This window comes from Gobio gobio, assembly GCF_949357685.1.
Source record: "Gobio gobio genome assembly, chromosome: 6".
Lineage (NCBI taxonomy): Eukaryota > Metazoa > Chordata > Actinopteri > Cypriniformes > Gobionidae > Gobio > Gobio gobio.
This window is the reverse complement of record NC_137102.1, coordinates 46739624-46753620: the sequence shown is the minus strand read 5'-3', so window position 1 is coordinate 46753620 and position 13997 is coordinate 46739624. Positions and strand designations below refer to the sequence as shown.

The 13997-nt window shown below is 37.2% G+C and overlaps 1 protein-coding gene across 4 annotated transcripts in view; it reads right to left on the bottom strand.

Annotated features, from left to right (window-relative positions):
* pard3ab (par-3 family cell polarity regulator alpha, b) overlaps nt 1-13997 on the bottom strand; it is a 140826-nt gene that overhangs the window by 33345 nt on the left and 93484 nt on the right. For 2 of the 4 annotated variants that reach the window (XM_079818835.1, XM_079818836.1), the window contains 5 exons: nt 12322-12366; nt 9656-9886; nt 9302-9521; nt 3446-3553; nt 2371-2601 (listed from right to left, as the gene is read on the bottom strand). In XM_079818835.1, coding sequence (XP_079674961.1) covers nt 2371-2601; nt 3446-3553; nt 9302-9521; nt 9656-9886; nt 12322-12366 — 835 coding nt within the window. The remainder of the gene's footprint in view (nt 1-2370; nt 2602-3445; nt 3554-9301; nt 9522-9655; nt 9887-12321; nt 12367-13997) is intronic. The other 2 variants (XM_079818837.1, XM_079818838.1) reach the window with 1 other exon arrangement.

Sequence of the window (13997 nt, the reverse complement as noted above, 5' to 3'; positions counted from 1 at the left end):
CTCCACACACATGCTATCACATACATATTAGAGAGAGAGAGAGAGAGAGATAAGAGAACCTTTCAGTATGCACAAACATCTCCTAAAACTCCTCAGCTTGCATCTTAATGCATTATTACACCTCAACTAGACTTGAACTGGGTTGGTTTGTGTGCGTTTGTGTGTGTATAAGCCCTTTATCAGGCTCCAAAAAGTAGTTCTGCTGACTGAACAGATATATTTCTCATTTACGTAAACGTTCTGCACTGAGGGACTTAAACCATACTGCAGCTGACAGCCAGAATGCGGCAACGCTCTGATTTCTAGGTCAGATATTCTGTATGTGTGTGTGTGTGTGTGTGTGTGTGTGTGTAGGTGTGTGTGTCCAGCTAAAGCAATGACATTGTAAAAATGACTATTATAGTTTGAATTTCCACAGTAACCTCTTTCACAACTGATCTCTAGCATTGTTCTGAGAGTTAAGAGACTAACTGATGCCTCTAGACTGCTCATGTTCTGGAACCAACTGCGCATTTCAATAGTTTACACAATACAAGAAGTTTACTCAAGAAAAAGGACTCTCTTTTGTGAAATGTGTGAAACGCTTTTCCCCCGTCGGGCCAGAAGCTCCAGAGAGCTTTACTAAAATCCGTCCGTAACACACCTCTCTGGAACAACATCACACAAACCCATCATATCACCAACAAATGGAAGTTTTATCAGAAAACGAATCAGAAAGAAATCACTGGAAACTAGCCAGATCGCAAAAACAAACATAACAGCGGCCATTTGTTGGTAGATTTAAAACCCAAGCATCAATGTTTTACCACCGTTTTACAATAATAAGTGATACATTGATCATAATGAATTAATTTGTGTCAAGATTGCACATTAGTCATACAGAAATAAAGTGGTATGTGCCGTTATTTCACAAAATACATGTATTTGTAGTCACAGGACAGTGTCTTTACATCACATTTAAAAAGAATGATAATTTCTACAAATTGTAGCAGTCTCTCCAGTGACAGCCCCAATACAGTTAAGCTATATTTTCAGTCAGAGAAACAGAGTTGCTTAATTTTATGACACATGCGGAACTAAATATGGATATCAAACAGTATAGTATAAAGAGATGAGACGTACTGACAGATCAAATAAATACACGATTGTGATAGCATATGCGATTTACCTGATTTCTTCAAGCGGTCGTATTTACCATGTTTACTATGGTAATGGTTAGCGTGCATAGTCTTTTGCATATAAATATTTCTGCCTTATATGCTGATCAGAATCCACATCGGATCACAAACAGAAGTTATTTTAAACACTCGCTGCAGTCTGAAAGCGATTTGAGCTAAAATTATTAAGTCCTAAATGCTAATGTTAGCTGTTATTTGAAATCATCCGCGGCGCTGCTGTCTCCAGATAAACTCTGCCTTAGTTCGTAACCACACCTCAAGTCCTAGTTGGCCCGCTTTGGGTCAAGGTACTTGGCGGGCCAAAAAGCCCTGGCTGTTGGACCCAAGGAAGCCCCGACGAGGCCAGATCAATTTAATTAAACTAAAAGTTGTGTGCATAATGCTGATGCAAAAAATATAAGTATATATATATATTATATATATATACACTGTATGTATATATATATATATTTTTTTTTCCCCCCGAATTTTATATATATATATATATATATATACAAACATAACATAAAATGGTTTCCTGTTGATGTCATGTCCTCACAATGCCATTATATGTCATCATAAAAGCTTCAATCAGCCTAAATATCCTAAAACATCACATCAGGCATTTCAGTCTTTTCAGACAGCCACATCAACAACTACTTGGTTGTAACTAAAATGACCTGACAGCTTGAGATAAAGCTGATTGGCTGAAACGCCAAAAACAGGAAGCTGTAACATCACTATATATGCTATACTGTTTGTACACACACACATACACACTCCTACACAATGTTTCCCTCTAAAGACCATAAAAGCACACCCACCCACACATTGTGCCCCCTGATCCACTTCCCTGTGCAGATTTGTGAGGATAATTCCCACAGTCCGATTCTCTGCATCTCTGTGGAATGACACCCATTTCCTGTTCCCTAAGGGTTCTTACAGGAAGTGGCCTTCCTGTCTCTCTCTGCCTGTGTTTGTTTTAGTCTCAAGAAAACATGCAACCCTCACACAACCCAAACAAAAAATTCTCACAATCTGGATTTTATGAAAGCCCTCGAGAATGCTTTCAACACTTTATACAACTTAAGGAGACACATCTCAGAAGGAGTTTTTAGAGCAGCATCCTGACAAAATCACAGTTAAATTCATTAATAACGCAGGAAGTGGAAGGACTATGATATTTAGAAATGACTGTCATTACAGTAAATACCTGTCTGGCGTGGAGGGGTGTCCGTTGCGGCCGTTCTGTTTGTGTGTGTATGGTGAATCCGGAGGGGTGTGGATCCGATGGTACCCGCCGTGTTCCAGCGATCCGATGCCAGCATACGGAGGCTCCTCAGGGGGAAGCGAGGTCAGGGTGGGTCGGCTAAAGTCCTGGATCTCAGCATAGTCTCGTTCCCTGGCCTGACGCTGCCGAATCTCTCGCGTTTTAGCCTGGATCCTACATAAAAAAACATTGACAAAGAAATGGCAAAATACACATTAAAAATAACAGAAAAACAAACAAGGAATAACGAACAGATCAGGATGAACGAAACACTAAAAATGAGGAAATGTCCTTATCTGATAGGAAAATATCTGATAATAATAGCACTTGTTATAATGTTAATTATAAAAGTTAATGTTTTTTGTGTATATTGATGCTTTGACAACACACTATGCATATAAACACAAAAGAAAGATATTTTAAAAAAAATGTCATACAATGGAGATCAGTGGGATCTAATGTTGTTTTGGACCCCATTGACTTTCATTATATGAAAACTCTTTTTTTTGTGTGTTGCACAGAAGTCAGTCAGTCATTCTGTCAGATTTGGAAACAACACGAGGGCTGGTTTCTTCACACGGGACCTAAAAAAAACATACTCACACACCTTTATAACCTCCATCAAAAGCAAGATGATAAATGAGCGAGAGAGAGATTAAGAAAGGAATTGAAAGAGTGATGATATCTCAGCAGGGTCTCACAGGACAGAAGGGAAAACGGGAGGGGGTTCACATGGCATTATTAATAAAACAACATGAACACAGACACACCTGCAGGCAAACATACACACGATGAACTTGAAAACATATTATACAAACATATGCAAAATACGAAAGCATCAGAGTGCTTTAACAAAGGAGGAACAACAGGACTCAAACAATCATGAAGGAAGAGGGTGTGAGGAAGTTGGTACGGCTGGCAGGTGAAGTGTCAGGAAATGCCTCTGATTAAAGGGTGATGATGGGGGAGATTAGCTCTGACTGTGTGTGTGTGTGTGTCTGTATGTGTGTGTGCGTACCTCTCTTGTTCTTGTTTCATTCTGTGCATCTCCTCCTCCGATACATGAGTTTCCTCTGGCTTCCACTTTGCACCATCCAAACGCTCGTCCTTTCGGTACTTCCCAAACCTTGAACACACACAAACACGTTACAGGTTGAGGGTGTGTTACAATTTAGCGTTCTTCTCAATGAACTATTTCAACAACAATTAAAAAGCTCAATAACAGTGCATCTTAGTTATGAAAAAAGATTGGAATCTGCTTTCAAAAGCTACTTGGCTCAAAATACTGAGAAGTCACGTGCCCGCCCCTTCAATTTTAATGGGCATGATTCTTCTGAAAAAGCTCTTAAACCTTTCTGCTCTAATTAAACAGACATTAAAGCTCTTAATCCATCTATTCTAATTCATTTAACAGACTAATCACTGTTTTGCAACTCTGCAAAGCAGAGTACTCTTTTCTGCAAATCTTAGCTTTATCAAGCATATAGATTCATTGTTATTCCGCTGGCGTGCACGTGAGACGACTGAGGTGTGAGTGAGAAAGCTAAAAGGAGTTTTTCAATACGTTTGTATGCGTACAGTACGAGTTGTGATATTCGGCGGCGCTCATTAATATGTAGAGCGCTCATTAATATGTAGCAGGTAGCTTTGGCTCAGCGAGGCAGATGACAGCCATTAAAACACTCCACTGCCCCAGAAGCGGTCTAAAATATTCGACGTTTTCAAAAATGATTTATCTATTGCTGACAGATTCAAAAACCTTCAAATGAGCTGCGTTCTTGCTTTCTCTCGCCTCTAGACTTCTCGTATCTCTCAAACTTTGACTGACTGTCTATTCTGCCTAGAGCTCAGGAACATACGGTCACTCCAGAGCACACAAACTCACAGCCCATCAATATTAATCATATTTCAGCTCCATTCTTTTTTTAATTATAGGACAGGAAATCCAAATACTAGTGAGATGTATTGCGGTCTACTGTCTATATATACACTGATCAAGCATAACATTATGACCTAATCGCCGGTTCACCACTGTTGCTTCCCTTGGACCACTTTTGATAGATACTGACCACTGCAGACCGGAAACACCCCACAAGAGCTGCAGTTTTGGAGATGCTCTGACCAAGTCGTCTAGCCATCACAATTTGGCCCTTGTCAAACTCACTCAAATCCTTACGCTTGCTCACTTTTCCTGCTTCTAACACATCAACTGAGGACAAAATGTTCACTTGCTGCCTAATATATCCCACCCACTAACAGGTGCCGTGATGAAGAGGTAATCAGTGTTACTCACTTCACCTGATCGGTGTATATACACTACTGTTCAAAAGTTTGGGGTCAGTAAGAAATGTATTCTTTTATTCAGCAAAGATGCATTAAAATGATAGGTACAGACATTTGTAATGCATCAAATCAGCCTATTTCAATTATTTCTGAAGGATCATGTGACACTGAAGACTGAAGTAATGATGCTGAAATTTCAGCAGGAATAAATTAGTATTTTGGTATTTATTTATTTATTTATAAAGCAGCTTTCAGGCTACACAGTAACTCCAAAGTGCTGTACATTACAAATAATGTAAATAAAAAAAGAATGAATACAATAAAGAAGACAACAGAACACCCACCAATAAAACACCCATTCAAATAATGTATTAAAATGACTAGACGGTACTTAAAGTTGGGGAAGATCTAACCACAAAGGGCAGGTTGTGCCATAATCGTGGACTAGATCACCCTTCAATTTAAAACACACTCAGGGAATACCAACTTTCAAAAATATATTGAATAGAAAATAGAAAACTGTTGTTTTAAATTGAAAAAACATTTCACAATATGGTAACACTTTAGTTTAGGGTCCAATTCTCACTATTAGTTGCGTATTAGCATATGATATTAGCCGTTTATTAGTACTTATAAAGCACATATTAATGCCTTATTCTGTATAACCATATTCTACTTCCCTTAATCATACCCAATACCTAAATTTAACAAGGCAAAAGTCGTAGTTAATAGTGAGAATTGGACTCTAAACTAAAGTATGACCCACAATTTGACTGATTTTACTAGGCTATATTAATATCATCGTATCCAGTAAACGTTGCCTTGAGCATAAGGGGACTTCTTTCAAAATCATTAAAAATTATTACAGACCAAATGATGCGAGCACTGAAAATACACTAAAAACTGTATGAAATTGTGCATTTTTTTACATGAGATATTTTCCATCACCAGTTTTCAGTAATTAATATAAAAAAATCAAAATGTCTCTTGATTGTCATGCATTCTGGGAGTACTTAAACTGAAATAGACATCTGATGATTTGACTAAAACAAAGTATTTTTCATTTATGAGGTAGCGAAGGAAACAGCAGGTCATATCTAGAAACCAGGACCCATTGTTCAAAAAGTTTAATCTGGATCAGGTCCATCTTACTTTTGTGCCAGTTGTTCAAAGCAAAATAGGATTGGATCACCCTGATTCAGATACGCAGTTTTCCAGATTACCAAAGCTCCAAATGGGGTAACATTTCACAGTGTAGTAAAGAACAACAGGTGGAAGAGTCAGTGTGGGTCACTTTAAGTGTTTATATATATTTATAAAAAGAAAACAAATCTCCTTCCATTTTCAAATTCCTTTAAACAATCAGACCCATATACAGAGGCACTAAAGGGACATGGTGATGAAAAAAAAAATCAATGGAAGAAAAAAAATATATAGATTTTGTTATATAATTTGTATAATATATTTGGTTATCTGGCAAAAGTTTTGCGTTCCCCAAAGAAACTTTGCATTCATTCATGATTGTGCCAATATAGTTTATATACGGTGATAAAAAAACAACAAATATATATATATATATATATTGTTGTTTTTTTATCACTAGTTTTTTTATCACTATATATATTATATATATATATCTATATATATATCTATATATATATCTATATATATATATATATATATATATATATATATATATATATATATATATATATATATATATTATTTACCGCTGTTTGGTATGGAAGCTTATTTCTGCCACAGAATAAAAAAAATATTAAAAAGTTAATTGCGCCTTTTAACTCGCAATAACGAGATATAAAGTCAGAATTGTGAGATATAAACTCACAATTCTGACTTTATATCACACAATTCTGACTTTATAACTCATAATTCTGTCTTTATAACTCGCAATTCTGTCTTTATATCTCGCAATTCTGACTTTATCTCGCAATTCTGTCTTTATATCTCGCAATTCTGACTTTATCTCTCAATTCTGACTTTATATCTCACAATTCTGACTTTCTCTCACAATTCTGTCTTTATATTTCACAATTCTGACTTTATATCTTGCAATTCTGTCTTTTTCTCAGAATTGTGAGATATATACTCACAATTGTGAGATAAGTCGCAATTATCTTTTAAAATGTTTTATTTCATGGTGGAAACAAGCTTCCATAGTTTGGGAAATTCTTTTATTACACTTTTTTTTTTACTTTACTGTATACTGAAAGGCTTAATAGATAGCCTAATGTCTACTTCTACTTTATTACATTAACAGTTAAACTAAATCAAGAGCAAAATAAAATAAAAATGTGTGTATACTACATGATACAAACGTTGTAACCTGTTTTGTTAAATTTTTTGTTCCTGGAATCTACCCTTCTGCTGGGATCAGGATAAGTAGCCGCGTTTCCATTACAGATTTGCGCAAAACGTTTGCGATATTTTCTAAAAGTCGACAAAAAAATATTGCGAAATGACCGCGTTTCCATTAACTGATGTTATACGACTAAAACATTTTTTTTCCTCTCGCGATAAATCATTCCAAAAATCATGCTACGTATGTTGTTAGGTTTATGTATATCCCAGCCACCGCACGCCATTATTTTTAATGGAAAGAGACGTGCGTGTTGTAGCACTGATGGCAAGGAAAGCACCTTATACTTGAGCGGCACATATGAGGTGTTATGATAAATTGTGGCATTTTATTAAATGGGGAGTTGTGGGAGTTTAATAAAGAACTCGTCTTCTGTCCAAACATACCATCATCTGTAAAGAATGATCGACTTTTACATAAGTCAGGTTATTGTGACGCATTGCCACATACAGAGACGAACGAAAAGTTTGAATTTGCATGGTGGCAACTCAACGTTTTTTTTACCACTTCGTTATTTTGGCTCGGAATTTCGTTTTTTGGAAATATAAACTGAGTTTAGAAATGCTTTTGAAATGAAAAACTTTGCGTTTAATAAACAAAATATATTTTTGAAATGAAGACAGCGTTTGGAGTGGAGTGCAAAATAATCTGTTCCCTGAGTCCACGGCCTTTGCTGTTATCATGAGTAATAAAAGGGAGTAATAAGTTAGTGAGTAATAAGGGGTAAATAAAAGTAGACAGTTTATAGTTTATAATTATGTCATGCACTCATCTGTATGGCTAAAAATGACGGAGTATTTTAAGTTTCCGCTGGAATAGCCTAAGAAAAAAATTCATCAAAAGGCGACAACGACTTCGTCGGAAAGAGGGTTAAAGAAAACGTAGCCTATTTAGTTTCATATAGTTAGGCTATGTCTAAATATTATAATCTTTTAATTTCATATGTTGATTATGAAAAGTGAGCAGCATGAGTAAGGCTACATAATCAGATGCGCATATGTCTGGAGACATGGATTTTGAGCACAATTGAATTGTTTTCTAGAAAGTCTTTCTTTAAAATTAATTTCATTTTGTATAAATTGTATTTTAATTTTGATCAATGTTTAATCAACTATTTGGCTGTAGGCTAACTTTAATAAATAAGAAGCAAACCAAGATCGTCGGGAATGGATTGACCTAGTCTTTGAGCAAGGCTGAAACTATAGCGTCTTTCTGTTTTAATACATTTCTTGAATATATGTCATAATTACAGTAGGCCTATAGATAGTTATGATATTTGTGGTTGCACCGGGGTCCGTCATTATAAAGTTACGCCACTTATATATGTCGTTTTAACGACATAAGATCTCGTACATACTTGAGTGGAAAAATTATATGTAGGCCCTATGTGAGAGCAATGCGTGACCGTACCAGGTGACCTGTAAATGCGAAAAAACTGTTTCCATTGCAGTTTTGCGAAAATTTCCTTTTTTTGAATTGCCTGAAAAACCACCTCATGCGAGCGTAAAAACTTTTTTGCGATATATGGGAGTTTTTGCGAAATTGACGCGTTTCCATTGGGCTATTTTCAATTCGCAATTTCAATTTGCGCAATTTGAAGGGTAATGGAAACGCGGCTACTGTGATGTATTTTGGAACAAAGGTATCCCAATCTTACTAAAACATTTTGAAAAACACAAACTGATGATTTGTTCCAGATCAAAACCAAGATTGGATTTTGTGATCAAAATCCCTTTTTTTCTTTTGAACAACCCATTTTTAAGATTTGATCCAATCCGAGATCCGATCAGATTACTTTTGAACAATTGCGCCTTGGATATTAAAGAATGTAAAGAAACTGAGCTAGTTTGAAGACTCTTGCAACACTCCAGAAACTACCCAGAAGACCCTCGTAACAACATAGCAACAATGGTCCTGCGACTATCCACCTAAGCAATGCGCTGGCAAGATTTGTATGTGCAAACACCACTCATTTTCTTCACTCGCATCTTTCAGCAGTTTTGTGTTTCTGCCTATTGTTGGCAAAGTCTTTGAGCTGGGGACATGGTTGCGTTGGTGGGGAGCTCACTAGTCTTTTTATTCTATTGTTGGGTTTTGAGGTAATTAAGGACATGAAGAAAAAGTGCTCTGGGCTGATCTGCGCTCTTATCATCATTATTCTTAGTCTCTTTTATCTGACACAAAACACTGCTCAGATCTGCTTTTAATTACCTGAACATCTCTCCAAGGCCCTTGAGCATTCCTTTCTTTGTTTTACCCTTCTCTTTTTCTGGCTTCTTTTTGTCCTTCCCCCCTTTTTCTTTCTTCTTGTCGTTTTGAGGCTGGTTGCCATTGATCAGCTGTTGCTCGGTGACGGGAAGCGGAGTGAGATCAGCTACCGTGGAAACCGAATCCCGCCCTGACCGAGAGCTTCCTTCTGTGTCCTCATCCACTACAGGAAGAAAAAGGGAGGCGGAATGCTATTATCAGTCATAATCAAAAAACATTTTTACATGGCAGCTGTTATCACCACATTTGCTGAATTTTACTTTGTTTACTGACTAAACCAATCAGGAGCAGCCGTACGTGTGTCCATGCACTCCTCTTCATCCCCATTGGCTGCTGGCTTGTCGTACGATTTGTCAATTGCGGCCCGGAAGCTCTCGTTGCAGCCACGTCCCCGTATGATGCGTGGCCGCGGCCGGTGAAAAGGCATGTCGCCGTTGAGAGTTACCTCTGCGACAGCAGTCTGTAAACTTTCCAAAGAGCTGGACTTCTTTAGGCCAAGAGATGGGCCAACGTCATGCGAGGAAGAGCCTGAGGAAGAGTTTGTTAGTTAAACCACAAAGTACAATCAAGCAGTTAGCATGCAGTCTGTCCGCAACAAATCTCAACCATAACCCTGATAAAAGCAGCTACATTTATTTGAACATTAAGTGGGGCGCGTGTGTGTGTGTGTTTCTATTGTACGTAGTCAGCCATGGAAGCGAGTGAAAGTGTGTTTCTGTATTAAGTGATGAAGATAAATGAATGTAAGTGGAGGACAGGAAAGATTGCATGAATTTATCTTCATCACGCAGCACAGCCTTACTGAAGCGTGTCAGAGCTCCCCTGCTATTTTAAATATAATACAGCTGTGTATTATACTGCAATATTATGATAAAAAAATGTTGTGCATGGAAATAACACAACAATATATGTAAAGGGAAAAAACTTTAACACGTGTGTGTGTGTGTGTGTGTGTGTGTGTGTGTGTGTGTGTGTGTGCGTGTGTGTGTGCGTGTGTGTGTAAAAATTAAAGTTTAAAGGGGTCATAGAATGCCATTTTTGTACAAGTTAATATGATTCTTTAGTGTCTAAATGAAAAGTTTGTAATATACTTTAATTAAAAATTCTCATTAGTATTGTAAGAAAACACTAATTTTACCTGGTCAAAACCAGCTCTGTTTTCAGCAAGTCATTTCAGTGTATGTGACTTTAAATGATAATGAGCTTTGCTCACCCCGCCCCCTCTGCTCTGTGGGGCGTTCGGTTCGACCCGACACAACACCACAACACACGTGGAGTGTTGCTTTGACAACAGTTGAGGGTATATTTTCGAGAAATAATGGCAACGGGAGTCTCTGAGGACACATCTGAGCAACCTTATCAATTTGAACCGGAGTCGGACCAGGAACAAGACGACGAACCCAACGAAGTTCGAACAGGACGTTTCTGAATGGTTGGTTAACGTCAAGTCACTTTGATCTATCTTTGTACTGGCAGAGTAGCGTAGTTGCTATGTGTTTACTGATGTATACGTTAGTTCATTGACAGATTGATGTTATGTTATAAGATTTTTTTTTTACATTACTTCTTAATCAGTAACAGACACCGTTATAAACCATGTACAAAAGTAAGCTTAGTGTAGTGTTACCACATTAACTTTATCACCCGAGTACACAGTTTGTAATAACAACCATAACGCGTTGTTCATTATAAACGTGGGATTATGAATTATATTGAGAACGTCATACACAGAAAGCATGCCGTAATGTAACTTACCCTGTAAACTTTAGCCTCATTCATCGTGAAGCGTGCAAGCGATTTGCAAAGATTAATATAAAGGTTAATAAAACGTTACACTCACTTCTTCCTGAGGTGCAGCAGGAACACGATCCTTTTTTCAAGAGCAGCTTATTAGCAAAACCTGCTTTATACTGACCCTCGTTTATAAAGCAGTCTGCTGAGAAATAATTCGCGCAAACATTGACGTTGATCGACCTTCTAAAACAAAACTCAGCAGCCTCTGGGTCTTCAGCGGTTCGGATTTAGGAACATCAAAATGAGTGCTGTGTTCGTTATTACACCCAAGAACACAACACAACAATCGCTTAGACGCCATTCTGCTCCAGAGTATCAACAATGGCGGACTGATGACAGCTCACTCAGGGCGGGTCTGTGTTGAAACGCTGCTGTCAATCAACAATCGTGGGAGGGGCGTACACTGTGTAACGTCACACGGTCAGACGGCTCGATTTGAGACAGGGGAAAACATATAAGGAGATTAAAAAAAAACACTGGATGTATTTTTATCATTATAGGATGGTTGTGTACAGGCACTGCCAACACACATTTCCGTATAATCAACTTGTAAAAGTGCATGTACCATTATATGACCCCTTTAAGAATTTTTTATTTTCTAAATTAATGGTTAAATTCAGCAAAGATGCAATAAATTGATCAAAATTGACTGTAAAGAGATTTGTTACAAAATGTTTCTAGATTCGGAACATTTTCCACAAAAATATTGAGCAGCACAACTGTTTTCAACATTGATAATAATAATAAAATGTTTCTTGAGCACCAAATCGCATATTAGAATGATTTCTGAAGGATCATGTGACACTAAAGACTTGCGTAATGAACATTCAGATTTGACATCACAAGATGAAATTACATTTAAAACAGTTATTTTCAACCGTAATAATACTTTACAATATTACACACACATACATACACAAAAATAAAACATATATAATTTTATACATTTTAATTTAAAAATGATATATTTAAGTGTATTGCAAAGTGCGAATGCGGTAACCTGTTTATATATATTCCAAAATAAACATGTGCTTCTTATAAGAGTGGTGACAAACAGGCCTAGGAAAGTAATCGATGAAACACTGAAGAAAAACAGGCAGGGATGTAATAATCCAGTAGTGTGGATTAGAAGTGAGTGTGTGAGTAAGTGCAGGAGTGGTCATGCTTACCTTGGTGGTTCTCTGTGTATTGTGTGAGGTTAATCTCATCAGGCACTGTGTGAAGGGCACACATACATACATTTCACAGGATGGTTAGTTTGACCATTCAACATGCAGCAAGCAACCAGGCAAGTATCACCATCAACAAATCAGACGACATAAACAATCAGTCAGTGCTCATTAAAAGTGTGTTTCCATAGTGATTCTGCTGATTCAGAATGATCCCTTTACTACTGAAACGGTGCCGGTGCCTAAACTGACCTCATTCCACGTTTCCACCAAAAATGTGATTCGTACTTGTCTTCTTTAACCTGCTGATATCAGAAGCAGGAATCACTAACATTATGGACCGAAAAAATGTATTAATGCCATTGTTTTTAAAACAACAAGCTAGATAGCTTGTGTTAGCTATACCTAAGAAAATTACAAACAAAGTCAAATTTAATAATTTTTTACAAAAAATCGGAGAAAAAAAAAAACAAGTATAAAACTCCAAATAAAACAAAAACTTTGCAGTTCGGCTCCAGAGTCAGTGGAAACACTGAACGGTTTCTCAGAACCCTTGTCTGAGCCCTGGCACCAGCTCCATCTCAGTGGTAAAGTGGTAAGTGAGGAACATCCAGCAGAATTGGATCAGTGGAAACTGTGTTCAGATTAGAAAGCACATGCACAAGGGAGACGAATGCAGACTTAGTGACGGTGGAGGGGTGAATGGTGTTGCTCAGAATGAGAGACATTCTGAGAAGTGCTCTTATAAAGAGAGGAAAGTAATTTGAGCAAATGGATTGGATTTCGGGGTGGGATATTATCTACTGGAACTGACCTTTAGAGTATCTAGGTCCAATCAATGTGTTTGAGATTGACCTTTTGAGTATTAGGTCCAAGCACTGTGCTTGGTACAGACCCCTAGAGTATTTAGGTCTAAGTAATGTGCTTTGGAGTTGATCATTAGAGTATATTAGGTCAAAGTAATGTGCTATGAGTTGACATTTAGAGCAGGGTTTTTCAAACTGTATGATGCCAAGGACCCCCAAATATGATGAACCTTAATGAGTGACCCCTTCCTAAAATCCATCTATATATTTTTATGTATGAAAAAACATTTAAACTGCGAGATAAACAGTAAGTGTGACATTATAAATACAACATGTTGTTTCCAAACTTAAATTGGCTATACTTAATGTTGGATGTATAAACCTGAAGAAGAACATTTTCAATTAAAAATGATTTGTATAAGCAACTTTCTCAATAAATGTATGTAAGCAGCATTCAAGATAAATGGGACTATAGGGAGAAAAACTCACTATAAAGATACAAAACAAACATATACAATTCTGGAAAGTATGTATATGGCGCGGTAGACTTTATCCATCTTTTTATTCTCTGAAATTTTCTAGGGACCCCTTAGAACCTTCTGGAGGACCCCAGTTTGAAAACCCCTGCTTTAGAGTATTTAAGTCCAAACACTGTTTTAAGGACTGGTCTTTAAAGTATTTAGGTCTAACTACTGCTTTTGAGATTGACCTTTAGAGTAATTTAATCTGTAGTGTATCTCAGTCCAATCACTGTGTTTGAGACAGACCTTTAGAGTATTCAGGTCCAATCACTGTGTTTGAGATTGATCTCTGGGAGTATTTGAGTCCACACATTGGGACTGACCTTTAGAGCATCCAGGTCCAATCACA